This window comes from Carettochelys insculpta, chromosome 6, assembly GCF_033958435.1.
Source record: "Carettochelys insculpta isolate YL-2023 chromosome 6, ASM3395843v1, whole genome shotgun sequence".
Classification (NCBI taxonomy): domain Eukaryota; kingdom Metazoa; phylum Chordata; order Testudines; family Carettochelyidae; genus Carettochelys; species Carettochelys insculpta.
Window position 1 is genome coordinate 67,418,404 of NC_134142.1, and position 15,300 is coordinate 67,433,703.

The window sequence follows — 15,300 nt, forward strand, 5'->3', positions numbered from 1 at the left end:
ACTGATATACACAAGGTACAAAGTCAAGCCAATATACTAAAAGGTTACAGTGGTGATCCCTGCTCAGTCAGTTGTGTGAACTGCCCTGCAATGGGTCTGCCTGTTGTTTATTTTGGACAGGTTTGTTGTGATTTTTTTCCCCCTTTGCTTTCAACAATCTGGAAACCTCCCCCGCCCCAATTCCGAAGAATAAATATGCAGGGCTTGTAATTCTGTTGCAGTTCTTGCTCCCAGCTGATAGGGTGACGTGCTGGTTGGAGGCTTGGCGCCTGGCTTTTTTGATTTGGCCTCTTGGTGCAGCAGCTGTGCAAACCTCGTTTTCTCTCCGAAGTCGTGCTTAGCGCCTTGCCGTGTGCTGTCATGCAGGAAAGTCTCCGCTGATGGTGTGGGAGAAAAAGGGGAAGCCCGGCAGATTCGATTGCATTTGGGGCACAACCCAATTTTTCCTCTCCAATCCTCATCCATCATTCTCCCACCCCTCCTCCTCCCCCTTCCCCCCTCCTTCCCCAAACTATATTGCACAAGCCTGAAGAGCGAGGCGGGTGGATTTACCACCTCTCGCCTCCCCACCCCCCCAGTTTCCCGATGCACTGCCCCGCTCGCCCGGACAGCTGCAAAAGCCAGCAGAGGGGTTTTAGCAAGCGAGGCAAGTTGGACTGACACGCAAAGGAGGACCTCGCGCCCCGCTCCCTCCAGGCAGTGGTTAAGCAGCAGGTGCAAGGAGCTCGCGTTAAGAGCCGGCGGGATCCGCACCGCGGAGGCAGCAGGGCAGTCGGGAGGGGTAAGTAAGAAGGCTCCCTCCTTTCTCCGGGCAGCCTTAAATTCCCGGCTCGGCAGCGGCTCCCGGTGTCTTGCACGCCCGTTCCCCGAGGGGCTGGGGGAGGGGAGCCCGCTGTAGCTCAGCCGGCGCAGGTGGTGGTTTGGCGCGGGTGGAACCGGACCGATTTGTCACATTCGTGCCGCCCCCCGCCATACTCCGTGCGTGTGTGTTGGGGGGAGGGCGGGCAGAGATAAGGCGGCGGCGGCGGCTGCAGCTTTGCATCCCGGCGCCGGCGCTCGGGCGGGGCTGCGCGGCAGGGGGCTGCTGGGCTCGGGGCCCGGGGGCCAATGGCAGTGAGGGCAGCCGGCGGGGGCGCGGGGGAGGCGGCTTCCCCGGCTGGGGGAGGGGCGCGCACGCCGGCGGAGGCAATGCCGCTAATGCAGTGCTATAAATTTCCCGGCTTTTCAGCGCCCGCTCGGGGCGCAGGCGGCGAGCGGGGGTCCCTCGGCCCCACGCAGCTTGCGGGAGCCCAGCAGCCACTCTCCTGGCTGCATGCTAGGGCGTTTGAGTTGCACCCGCCCCCCGTCCCAGAACTGGGCGCCGGGTTGTTATGATCCCTGCCCCCAGCCCGGGGAGCCCCCCGCGGGGTCTGCCTGGCCTCCCGGTGCGCGCTTAATCCCGTACAGCTGTTGTGCTCCATCCACTCGCGCTGAGCTCTTGTTTACCTCGGGTTTCAAATATAGCCCCTGCGCCATGCTCTTCCCTAAATAGGACAAGAGCGGGCTGTCCTGGGGCCGGGCTGCGGGGTCTGGCCTTTGGGAAGGGGGTTACCTGCCCCTCCTGGCTGCTTATGCCTTGTTGTGCCTTGCCCGAGCGGGGGGCAGCCAAATACTGCCCAGCTTAGGAAGACATAGTACTTTTTTTTCCTGTACCCTCTTTAACAATGGTTTCTTCCAACCCCCACAATGCTCTGAACACACACACACAATTGAACCGCAGGGTTGATTAATCTTATACCCCTCTTCCTCTTTGTTTTTTTCCGACAAGAGGTAGCCCCTGGGGTCGGAAACCAACCACCGGCACGTTAAAAAAGTGACATGGCCATTTTTCTCAGGCTGCACTGCAGTGTAATAATGGGGGTGGGGGGTTGCCTGCCTGCTTGGGCTAGCCCAGGGGCTTGTTTTTTAGGGTTAATCCCCAAAATATGTACTTACAAACTGAGGTGAGGGGGGAGGTCTATGAAGGCTTTGTGGGTGGGAGTCTCAGAGGAGACACGTCTGTTCACCTCACCTGCTCTTTCTTTTTGCTAAACTCCTGACATCTGTTTGGGGGGGAAGGACAGTTTTGCTGAGCCATTTTTGATTCTCCTAAGATTGAGCAATGGAAGACTGTAGGCAACTTTTAGCCAACATCTTCCTGCGTAAAAGCTTTTTTTTCTCTTCTGCTTTAGTAGCCTGTGTCTTGAAGCCCAGGAGCTGGCTCTTGGGGTCTATTGAGCCTCAGAGGTTTGGTAGGTAATTTGTAGGCTTGATGCAATTAGGTTCAGAGAGGCAGCTTTCCAATGTGGTGCTAACAATTGAGCAAGTTTACAACTTTTCCCTAATCTGCAGCTGGTTTACAGGCATTTTATTTGCCTTTCGTGCAATTTTAGTAATGAAGATAATTTGTGTTTGGCAGCTAATGTGCTTCCATGTGTGCCTATGTGGTTGTCTGTTTCAAGAATTTTTGTTCCCTGGGTAGAAGCAATCAGTCAGAGGAAGAGAGGGCATGAAACCTCTGCTAAGGAATGAATGGTTCAGAAAAGAGGAAGTATTTATAAAATTAGAGTGTTACATAGAGATGGGACACCTGATTTCTCTTCTCATCTCTGCTGCTAACTTTTAGTTTAACTTGGGGCATGTCCCTCAACTTCTTTTTTTTCCCTCAGTTTACCTATCCGTATATAAACGGCTATCATACCTATTGCTTAGGGGGTGGGGATTTGAAGCTTAATTAATATTTATAGAGTGCTTTAATTCCTCAGATAAATAGTGATATATATCAAAGGAGAAATGTCTTTTGTCTATTAACCCACAACACTAGTTAATATAGTTCCAAAATCAAAACCATCAAAACACTGTCCCAGAGTTGGCACCGCTGTGCATCACCAAGGGCTTGTGGTTGAAATGCTGCATTAGAAGTGGGGAGACATTGTTTCACTCCTTGCCTCTGCCTTGGACTTTATGTAGCATCTTCTGCAAGTCACTTAATCTCTCTGCAGCTCAGTTCCTTATCTGTAAAATGGGGATAATGACATTTCCCTGCCTCCTGTAGGGTTTTCTAAGGATGAATTCATGCATAGTTTGTGAGGTGCTCAGATACTAAAGTGAAGGGGGCCGCATATCTGTCAAAAATGGACATGCATAACAGCACTTACGCCATTTAATGTTCAGAGTACATTTTCCACTTATATGTATACCTATGATATGACAAACAGTGTTCCCAATATTTGTATCCAAACTGGATAGTCCATTATGTGTTGGATCATGCATACACTCTCCATTGTTCCAAACATTCCAGTCTTCAGAATGGCACAAACTAGGATATTATGCTTGCTTTCTAAATATTAGTGGAATGCTTTAGGTCATGGGAAGACTACCCTTATTCCAGTTGCTTTTCTGTTGGTGCTCACTGGGTATGTGAAAGAATGTGAGCTTCCCGGTACACTCTGTATCTAAAAATAAGACTTTTGTGTCCCTTGCAAGAAGGAATTGTTTGATATGCTGCCTCTGAATTTCCTTAGATTTGTATGTGACACCAGCAGAGTAATGCCAGGGATGAGTATCGATTAATACGTTTTAGACAAAAATGGAAACCTAAGGTATGAAACTGGATGGAAGGGTTCTGAGAGTCTGTGGCAAATCCCACGTTTACTGCTAGTTAAAAGGTAGCTTGCTAAGGGCCATTGAGTCCCAGCGTTTTGATTTGGTGTGTATCCATGCAGTTGGACAGTTTCAGAAAGTCCTGGCTGAATTAGACACCCACCCTTTCCAAGGATCGGATTGTTTTAGAATTGAGTGTGCCTGTACAGTACTGAGTAGAAGCCACCTTAAAATGAATCTTTCCTCCATAAAAATATTTTAAAACCAAGGTTTATAACTATAAATGAATTGTCTGGTTTTTTTCAGTCAAAATACCACAATCCCCCATCCCAAACCTTCCTACCAATAACCAAAGAGCCTTTTAAAAACATTTTTTTGCACGTTCATACAATTAAAAATGGCTTTGCCTGCCAAATTTAATTTGTTTTTCAATCAGGTGGTAATATGATCTAATTCTGTATTGAAAAATAAATAAATAAAGAAAATTAAATTACACAGAGGGGGGAAAAACTCTTGTTAAAATAGAAAAACCTGCAAAGCCAGGAATTTCATAGCTGAGATATTCTGGCATCCAATCACCCCTCTGTGACCAGGTAATTTCACAGTTGTTACTGCTTGTATATCATTCATATTACAGTAACTGCTAGGGGCATCAGCCAGATACAAACATGTAGTTAGTGACAATGTGCATCCTGAAGAGCTTATGCATCAATACTTTGGTCTAATTCTGGGCAGGGCACTGAGTGGAGTTGAGTGGCCTGTTAGATATGGGAGCTCGTATTGCATGATCTAATGCTTCCTTCCAGCTTTAAACTCTCAGGCATTCATAGAAGATCATCATCTGTTCTTGAGGAAACCACACTCTGCATGACTACCTAAGATCTCATTCCTCCTGTTTTTGTTACATTAACTAACAAAACTCCCTTTTACTTAATGGTGCGGCATCATAATGTGAGTGAGAGTTGCTTACCCATCTGCCAAAAGAATCCTAGAAGATTCTTGAGTTCCCTAGCAGTTGTGAGAAAATTAGAGTCCCAGATTACTCTGGAGGTTGTCATGGCACATAAGTTATTTAGAATCCCCTTTCCCCCTCAGCCTTTGCTGCCTTGGCTATTTAAATTGTAAACTTTCGTGGGGAAGGAGTTTAGCCATACATTACCTAGCACAATGGGCCACTCCTCCTGATTGGAGGCTCCAGCTACCACTGTAATGTAAATGATTAATAATAATATGGCATCACAGTGCAATTATGTGTCATAATGCAGTGTCACAACCCATCTTTCCTGTGATACATCATCACCGAGTACTTATCTTATTCTCTAGGGCAAGTAATAAGCAGGGGGCAACCCCAGCCTCAACTCTGCAATTCCTGATAGTTCCACTTTTAAATCCAGCCATTAGGCTGCTTCGTCTCCCAGCTGAACCTCCGTTGATGATACTGAGAGTTGAGCATGGGGCTAAAGGAGGGATTTGGTCCTTTAATTTTTTTTTTACAAAGTTTTTTGCTAATGACAGTAACAAAAAACCCAAACAGCCCTGAACTAGCACTAGTCATGCTAACAGTAAAGGTAGCTTTTCCAGAGCAGCCAGAGCTTCCATTTTCATTTATTGGGAGGTTATTTTAAGACCACACAACGACCTCATTCCGTTTCTTACTGTGGCACTAGTACCCTATCGGGACAGGGATCAGCAGTTGTGTCACACTCCAGCCAGTGGACCAAATTTGGTGATGAATCCAGGTCACGTGCCAGTTGTGCATGTGCCAAGCAAAGAAGTACCCAGCCTCCGTTTGTCTGAGCCTCCCAGCTACAAGTACACCGTGGTCAAACAGCGATCAACAATATTAACATCTTAGACATCTAAAAGGCTTTGTATGCAGAAAGATTTCTAAGAGCCTTAAGGCTAGATCCGCAAAAGACTGCAGTCTGACAGTTAGGAGCCACTGAGATCCTCAGTACCCCTAATCCACCTGACCCTGGAGGTTCCTTAAAGACATTGGCACTTGAGTTTCTGCCAGTGAGCATGTACATAGCCACCTCAGATGTAGCACCTATGTGCCTATCTCCTATCTAAAACCCAGCAGGACTCAAACTTTAATTGTTGGGCCCCAGGGCAGCTGCCCCTTTCTCCTTCCCAGTCTCATAGTTCACAATTTTCCGTAGTTCTGTTATTAAAGGCTTTAATCCCCGCTCCATGTCTGGGAGAAAGGAGAATTGGATGTTGGTCTCCCAAAATCTGGGGGAGTGATCCAACTATCTCCCATGCAGAATGCAGCTTTCTTAGGTGCCTAACACCAGGACCCTCTCTAAGCACAGATAGGTGTCCTATCCAGTCCAGACTTAGGGGCCTAACTCTCTGGGTGGTGGAAGGGAAAGCCTTATGACCTATCCGTCTTGCTTGGCATTTCCTACTAGCAATTTTCCCACGTGGCACGCTGCCTTTTTGGGATCCCAGTCATGGGCCCCTAACTTTCCCCATGCATTGTATGGAGAGTCTGGACATCTACTTTGGGACTGTGGATTCAACTGGATGACTCGACAGTTAAAAGTTAGCTGTTGCATTGCTTAAGTCCCTTTGTGGATCTAGCCCTCAGAAAATGTATACTTTTAGTAATCCCTTCACTCTCCTCCTGGATAAACAACCACCTCTGTTACAAGACGTGGCAGCTGTTTAATAGCACAAAGCAATGCTCTACAACTGTTTAGGTGGCAATGTAAAACACTGCTGCAACAGATAAATGGTGTGCTGTAGTACACCAAAGAAACCTTATGGAATTGAGAGAAGCTTTCCCGAGTTCTGTTTACCCCATTGAATTACGGTTAACGTCTTTGGGGTCCAGTGTATTAAAAATGCAATAGCGTGTATGTGTTGTGCATTTATGGTACCTTTTCCAGTAAGGAGCAGGGACGCTAATGTGCTACTTCTGTTATCAACCATTTGAAGTCACCTCACCAGAGGATCATGCGCTAGATCAAACTGGATTATCTAGACACCTGCAAAGACTTTTGGACTGCTTCAGCGTTTTTGTCAGGATGCAGCAAATTTCCTCAGCAAATTTGCAGATGATACTAAGCTGAGGGAGCAGTAGATATGTTGGAGGGTAGGGATAGGGTCCACAGTGACCTAGATAAACTGGAGGAGTGGGCCAAAGGTAGCCTGATGAGGTGCAACAAGGACACATGCAGAGTCTTGCACTTGGGATGGAAGAATCCCAAACATTTTTACAGGCTGGGGACTGATTGGTTAAGTAGCAGTACTGCAGAAAAGGACCTGGGGATTACAGTGGATGAGAGACTGGATATGAGTCAACAGTGTGCCCTTGTAGCCGAAAAGGCTAGTGGCATGTTGGGGTGCATTAGGAAGAGCATTTCCAGCAGATCTAGAGAAGTTGTTGTTCTCCTCTATTCGGCACTAGTGAGGCCACATCTGGAGTATTGCATCCAGTTCTGGGGCTCCCAATATAGAAAGGATGTAGATGCATTGGAGTGGGTCCGGCAGAGGGCAAAGAAAACGATTTGGGGTCTGGAGCACATGAACTATGAGGAGAGGCTGAGAGATTTGGGCTTACTTAATGTGCAGAAGAGAAGAGTGAGGGGTGATTTGATAGCAGCCTTCAACTTCCTGAAAGGGGGCTCTAAAGAGGATGGAGAGAGACTGTTCTCAGTGGTGTCAGATGGCAGAACAAGGAGCAATGATCTGAAGTTGCAGAGGGAGAGGTGTAGATTGGACATTAGGAAAAATTGTTTCACCAGGAGGTTGGTGAAGCGCTGGAATGCGTTACCTGGAGAGGTGGTGGAATCTCCATCCCTAGAGGTTTTTAAGGCCCGGTTTGACGCAGACCAGTCAGGACTGATTTAGTTGGGGTTGATCCTGTTTTGGGCAGGGAGCTGGACTTGATGACCTCTTGCAGTCCCTTCCAGTCCTAGAATTCTATGATTCTATGACAGGAGTCCTGGTCTGCAGACGGCCTTGAATCCTTATGGGAGGATTGAAAGGACTTGGCCTACTGAGGTCCTGTGAGTCTGTGCACTTGTTCTGAGCTGAAGCCCTGGTGCACTTGTAACCAGAAGGCTGCCCTAGGGCGGGGCAGTAAAGGAGTGCACCTTGCCAGACCCCATGTGAGAGTGGCGGTGATGTCTGTGCTGAATTTATTAGCCTGTGTGTAGGTTCTTCTAGTGTTCTGAATGTTTTTTCTCTCTAATGCTTTTTACCTTAAGAATAAATTAGGCTTGCTTAGGAAGGTGTGGCAACCGACATCTGTAGCAATTACACTGGCATCCCCCTCTGAAGATTAAGCAAGCGGGAGTCCTAAGGCAACTTATTTGGGCTGGGAGTGATGCAGTGAAGGCAGGTAACTATCCAGCCCGGGAACACCCCGGTCAGAAAGGACAGAGGCATGTGTCTCCACCCAAGAGAGGCCGCAGCAGGGGAACTGAAAGCCAAGAGTGGTAGTATGGCTGACCACTAGGGGTAGTGGTGCAAGCAAGTGGTCTGGTTTGTGACACTATACCAGGAATGTATGTTTAGCTGTCATGGTGTACTGGAAAGACACAGGAGGAGCCCACCGCCAGCCCTTCTGCTCAACTGCATCTCCTGAGGCCTCCTACCTGGGGTCTGTACAGCCCAAGTTTCTGGCACAGCAGAAGGAAGACCAAGTGCTCCCCACCCAGGTAAGGTGGTGGATGTGGATCATCACGGGAAGGGGATGGGGGAGTGCAGGGAGTTGGGGGCGAGGTGGGGAGTTGTCACATGAGATGGTCATGTGCTCCCCCTTGTGTCGCTTCCGTGAGCACAGCTTACCAGCAAGAAATGATTTCCACTTGCACCACTCACTGGGGATGAGGGAAGAATCCAGGTGCAGGTGGCCTGAACTGTCACTTCTTCATTATACACAAAGTACAGGGAGAATTTAATGGGGTGGAATGTAATAATCTCATTTGGGAACTTTGGCTATAATGCTGCGATGGAACGCTCCTATTATTACTAAAATTATCATGGAGTCTTTAAAACCCCAGACTCCATTAGGATTTCTTTCCCCTTTTTGGAAAAGGGGTACTCTTCTGTAGCCCACAGCATTACCAGTTTCACACTGGATAAGATTTATCCAGAAGGAAGTGTGTAACATACTAAATTACCAGCACCATCCCTGGAGCACTTGGTACTTCCTTGCTGATCTTCCATCTTTGCTTGAGGTGTGATTAAAATCACAGTCTGTGGTTGTGTGCCTATTAGGCAAGCATTGCAAGCCCCTGATTTGGTCAACTCAGTGTACTCTCTGTACATAAGCACACATTGTGCATTTTTTGAAAGCCCATTATGTCCGCTTTAAGATAGTGTGATGTACAGCTTCCAAGTGGTGCCATTTCCATGGAAACAGTGATAAACACTGACACCATCAATATGTTAAAATGACTCCTTTGAAATATTTGCATTCGTTTGTTAGTTTAATGACACTGTGTATTATTTTAAGGCATCAAATTGGATTTCTTTGTGACCTCAAAAGATCACAACAGCAATCTAAAGGGTGAAACAAAATCTAATAATAAATCTGTACACGTATCACTGACATGTAATAGCGCAGGTGACATTTCTAGTCAACATCGTTCTCATCATCTTGTTCATCACTCTGATCTCTGTTGAGAGTACGCGGAACACTACAGTCTTCGTTGCCTTGGCATGGACACAGGTCTGTTCAGGGAAGCTTGTTTTCGCTACAGATGAAGGTGATTGTTCAGTGACCCCTTAAAGGAGCAGGCACACATAGTCTTGTAGAAGCTCTGGTCCCACTGGATTCTGGAAGAATGCAGGAAGTAGCTGTTCATTCATATTTTTGACATCTATATTGCAAAGGTAGTCCAATATGTGTGGAGGCACCCAAATCTTTGTCAAAATGCTCTTTTTGGCCTGCTCTACAAAATTGCCCTCCCATGGTGGAAGTTTGGCCAGTAACTTGTCTTTTTTGATGGCTAGATGGAAGTTCAGTCATTCAGGCACCTGTGGATCTTGTCTGTCTCACTCTGCTCATACAGCACAGCTAGAAATGTCCTCACTGCAGAAATTGTGGCTTCTCCATCAGTGTCTCCTCATTCAACAAGATTTCTGAAGTGGTGAGTTTTCTTTGTAATGAGAATGTTAAACACAGATTATTTCCCCAATAACAAATAGGTTTGGCACAGTCACATTCTACGAATGCATGTACAGCTCACCCCAGCATTTGAATTAATAGCAACTTATCTCTGGATCGCAGCTTTCTCGCTCCACTCTGTCTGAGAACAATAGGATCGCCAGGGATGTTAGAGTCCAGGGTGAAATACAGTATGGCAGGCAGCTGTCTGTTTTGTGGGGGGGACCCTTGGACCAGGGATAAGGGTGAATTCAAGTCTTCAGAGCATAATACAAGTTGTGGCGGCTTGCTGGGTAATGCTCCTCTGTCAAGGAAGGAGGCTGGTGATATTGTGCCCAAGAGGGAGATGGCCTTTTGATATTTCATTATTTTTACTCTGGTAATCCTCATGCAAGAATGATCCTTCAGAAACTCAGGTTATGGCAGGCCAGGCAAAGAATATCATCCCAGTCAGTCATCAGCACAGATGTTAGTACCTGATCCTAGCAGTTGGCACCTGAGTTATGGTGTTGGGCAAATTAGAGGCTGGAAGGTGAATCTTCTCCTTGTCCTCTTGTAAATTATTTGCACTCTCCAAGCATCTTTTTTCCTTGTGTTAAATTTCCAAGATCATTTCAGGCTTGCTACTTCTCACTATGGTTTCTTGTTTCCTACCTTAAATAATCCATCTCGCCAAACTCAACCTGACAGATGTTGCCCTTGCTGTGACACTGAGTGCCCAAAATGCTACTTGAAATCTGGCTATGTGGGTGAATGCAGCATGAGCAGTGACCCTCCTAGCATCACTGATGAAAATAAAATTCATCCCTTTCAGCAGTCTTGGGGTTGCTTTTTATAGGTAGACAGCTTCCTCAGAGACTTAACCTGCAGAATGCTGGGAGATGGTTCCTCTTTGGGAAGAGGTGCGGCGGTAATGAGGGTGAGGCTGTTCATGTGCAGCAGGTGTATCTCGGTGACTCCCCACCAAACTGCCCGATTACCTGCCATGTATCTGTGTTATGCTCTGTACTTCCTACCCCTTGTGCAACATACCTCAGTGTGACTCTCAGGCTGCCTATTCCTGCTGCTAGCCTCCTTGATACTCCTTAACCCAGCTTCATCTTCTCACTTGCATAAACCACGTGCTGCCCTTGATTGTTACCCCAACTACCAACCTGCCAGCTGCCTCTTCCCTTTAACAACCCCTCAGAGTGTTGTAGAGCCACACCCCTGCCTGCTGCTGGTTAGCCATCCCTCTCGTAGGACAATAGTTATTGCCGTGCTCGATCAGACTGTTGGCTGGGCACCTGTCAGAACTAGATGCTTCATTATGGGGGTGCCTTTTCAACTTCCTCTAGAGCTGCAGTAAAATTCCTGTGGAGGTTGTTTTGTTCAGAACCCGAGGAAGCTAGCAGTCGGCTTGTGTTCTGCAGTGTGAGGGTTGGTATATATTTATTACTGTAGATGATGAAACCGTGGATATTTTTAATATTCAGAAACATATTGAATCCTCCTTTGAATCCCACCAAGCTCTTAGTCTTAATTTATATCATGGAAATGAGTTACATGGTGTATATACTATTTTGTTTTTAATGTCACCACTTTCCCAAATAAATAAATCAGAGTCCTTGTGCTTCTCCAGTCTGTTTCCCTTGGACAAGTCTTGATACCAATTCCATCTCCCAGCATTCCCACCTACAAATCCCACCTTTCCAGGAGTCCTCCAAATGCTATTATGCTATAATTTCAGAGTTAAAATGAGTTATGGGAAGTTCTGTATTTTTCACTAGTTGGCTACTGACCAATGAAAAATAGAGAAGTACTGTCTCTGCCGGCCCCGACCACTGGAGCAGATTGGTGTATCCATCTTTATTTGGTAGTAGTAGTAGGCATCCTTCAGTCTGCATAGACTATGGATTGCGCCCTTTATAGTTTCAATTGAGGACTTCATTTACAGCGTCTACTGTGACTATGAAGACCCACACGAGAGTGACAGTCCTTGCTGCATCTCTTGCAGATGTGGTGGGTGTCTGGCAAGTCCTTAGTGTGCTTCCTGTGCACTCGCTTCTCCTCTGCTAGCTGTCTGATCCTCATCTCGCCCTTCTGAAGGCCCTTGTGTAACTCCTGCCTCCATATGCTGCGGTTGTCTGCTAGTTCTTCCCAGTTGTCCAGCTCGATGTCTACCTCTCTGAGATGTCTCTTGCAGACACCTTTGTAGTGCAACTGGGGGCGTCCGGGAGGTCTTTTGCCAGAGGCTAGCTCACCATACAGGATGTCTTTTGGAATCCTTCCATCATTCATCCTGTGGACATGGCCAAGCCAGCGGAGCCGACGCTGCCTGAGGAGGGTGTGCATGGTTGGGATTCCAGCTTGCTCGAGGACGGCGGTGTTGGTCACTCTGTCCTTCCATGATATTCCGAGGATGCACCTGAGGCAGCGCAAGTGGAAGATGTTCAGCCTCTTTTCCTGGCAGGCATACAGGGTCCAAGTCTCGCTGCCATAAAGGAGGGTGCTGAGGATGCAGGCTTTGTAGACTTGCATTTTGGTGTGAGTGTACAACTTGTTGTTATTCCACACTCTCTTGCTGAGTCTGGACAGAGTTGTGGCCACTTTTCCGATCCTCCTATTTAGCTCAGTGTCCAACGACAGGGTGTCAGTGATGGTGGACCCGAGGTAAATGAACTCGTGGACAACCTCTAACGTATAGTTGTCAATGCTGATTGATGGGGATTCAGCAAGATCCTGACCGAGTACGTTTGTCTTCTTTAGGCTGATGGTAAGCCCAAAGTCCTTGCACACTTTGGAGAACTGATCCAGCAGTTTTTGAAGCTGGTCTTCTGTGTGAGACACTAGAGAGCCATCGACAGCATTGCAGCAGGAAAGGCCGCTGGCCAGGATGGTATACCACCAGAGGTAATCAAGTGTGCCGCAGACAAACTCCTGGAACCCCTATGTGAGCTACTGTGCCTGTGCTGGAAAGAGGGTGAGGTTCCACAGGATGTGCACGACGCTAACATTGTAACATTGTATAAGAACAAAGGAGACAGAAGCAGCTGCAACAACTACCGTGGAATCTCCCTCCTAAGCGTCACTGGTAAACTGTTCGCTCGCGTCAGCCTTGGCAGACTCCAGAAGATTGCTGAGAGGTTGTATCCCGAATCTCAGTGCGGATTCCGCGCAGAGAGGTCTACCATTGACATGGTCCTTTCTCTAAGGCAGCTGCAGGAGAAGTGCAGGGAGCAGAGAAAGCCACTCTACATAGCCTTCATCGACCTGACCAAGGCCTTTGACTTGGTCAGCAGGGATGGTCTGTTCAAACTGCTCCACAAGATAGGCTGTCCTCCACAGTTACTCAAGATGATCCAGTCATTCCACGAAGACATGAGAGGAACCATCCAATATGACAGTGCATTATCGGATGCTTTCAGAATCAGGAGCGGTGTCAAACAAGGATGCGTGCTTGCTCCGACATTGTTCGGGATCTTCTTCGCACTCCTCCTGAAGCATGTCTTTGGATCTTCAACAGAGGGCATCTTGCGGCACACAAGATCTGATGGGAAACTGTTTAACCTTGGAAGGCTGAAAGCTAAGTCTAAGGTGCGGGAAGTCCTCATCAGAGACATGCTGTTCGCAGACGATGCTGCTGTAGTGTCTCACACAGAAGACCAGCTTTATTTGGTAACTGAAGAGCATCACATCAGCTGTTCCTTGCTTGCCTTTCCCGGGTCTCTGTCACTAGCTGTGAGGGGATAAATTGGCTTCAGTACACAACGTACCTGAGAAGCAAAGCAGCCAATTTGAAGGGGTAAATTTAAGGGTTAGTCATCTGCAGATTTTCTTGTGGACCATGTTTATTTTGTACCTGATGTCTTTATTTACTCACCTCTGGGCTCCACAGTGAAAGTGCTGAGTAAAGCTGGGTGGAGGATGGCAGTCCTGTTTTTGCAGAAATTTTGCTCTGCACTGGAATGAAAACTAACCCTTCCATATGTTTTAGCAAGAGGTGTCTGCATCGAAAAGGACGCTTCTAGTCTGAGGTTCTCTCTCTCTCCCCAGCCTCCACTAGAAATGGCCAAAGAGTGTCTCCTGAAGCTCAGAATCCTGTCAGTTAAAAACTTCCTTGGAATGAATACATGTCTGCAAAATATTTGCATTTGAAACAACAACATATTTGGATTGAAAAAAACATTTAGTTGAAAATATTCTGACCATCTCTAGCACTGATAAGTGCTTTTAGGCTGGTAGAAGGCATGCTCAGTCCAGGTGATAACTGCCTGTGGTGGTTAATATTGGTGACACATTTTTCAGTATGATATTTTTTCACCAGTACAGACAAGTCCTAGGGTGGGTCAGTATCCATGGCCCATTCAATCCTTGGCCTCTTTGCTATGTCTGACAGCAAGTGCTAATTGTGTTGTGGTGGGCTTTTAAATAATATTTGTATGGGTTATTTTTCACAGGAGCTGATTTGTGGTACTGTTTAGGGAGTTAAATGACTGTGGGAAACGTCCATAATTTTGGTTCAAAATTTAGTGTTACCACCCCCAAACATTTACTAATTGAAAGTCAGTTCCATCAAAATAATGAGTTTGGGCTTAAAAATATGAGGTTCTTTTAGAAATCATTGGTGTACGTTGAGGAGAAATTTATTTTTTTCCCCCTTTATGAAAGCTGAGACCCTTGTGCAATCTCTTGATTCTAACCACTTGGACGTTGATAAAAAACCACCCAATATCACAGGAGTGCTGTTCAAATCAGAGTCAGCAGCACTGGAATTTCACAAGCAGAGCTTGTCTGCTCCATCAAAGGCCTGTAATAAGAAATGTTATCCCCATCAACTCTAGCACTGATCTGGCCCTCAGACCCAAACTCTAGCCTTGGTCTAATTTAGATCCGAAAAACTGGCCCTCTTTGTATATTTCCCAGGCTGGGTGGTCCTTTAAAGTACCACAAAGACAATCCTAATCAGCTGGTGATTAGGTGGTTCACCTTTTGTAACCAGATCCAGCTGGGATAGAGCTGGGAATTTCCAACATGAGTTGAGTGACCCCTCCTGGCTCCCCTCCTTCCTCTTGGAGAGATGATTTTCAGAGGAGAGGAGTGGGGAATTCATTCTCTCTGACAAGCAGAAAAGGAAGAAAAGCAGACAGGCTGCTTCCAGGATCAACTGGAAGCCTGAGCAGAGGTAGGGACCCTGTGGGTGTGGCAGTTATCTTAAGCCCCTGCATGTGGGGAAGAGAGTCCCATTCCCTGGCTGTTGGAGGCATGGGGACCTGGGATGTAGAGGCAAGGTGTGGTGAAAGGCCACAGGGGTTGGGGCCCACCCATGAGGAAGATGTGGCCTGCTGAGCCTGAAGGTTTGGTTGTCTACAGTCTTTGTTGCACTTTGAAAAAAGGACTCTGCAGCTCCAAATGGGACGTGACTCAAGAGTGACCTGGCTGTAGGCTAAAGAGAGAGGTGGAAATAGAGGTAGAGTTGCTGTTCTACAGCTCACCACAAGGGGCTGTGCTGGAGAGGCAGCTTTGCTACAGTGCCTTTCTGTAATCGAGCATTGCGACAACAGTAAGGCTTAAAA

The 15,300-nt window shown here is 47.0% G+C and overlaps 1 protein-coding gene across 8 annotated transcripts in view; it reads left to right on the top strand.

Moving 5' to 3' along the window:
- Positions 1-347: 347 nt before the first annotated feature.
- The window catches only part of SLC8A3 (solute carrier family 8 member A3), a 179,657-nt gene continuing 164,704 nt past the window's right edge, over positions 348-15,300 (top strand). For 7 of the 8 annotated variants that reach the window (XM_074997163.1, XM_074997165.1, XM_074997167.1 and 4 more), the window contains exon 1: positions 9,252-9,344. In XM_074997163.1, the coding sequence (XP_074853264.1) occupies positions 9,339-9,344 (6 nt within the window). In that variant the 5' untranslated portion in view covers positions 9,252-9,338. Of the gene's footprint in view, positions 782-9,251; positions 9,345-15,300 lie in introns of those variants that run through there. The other variant, XM_074997170.1, reaches the window with a different exon arrangement.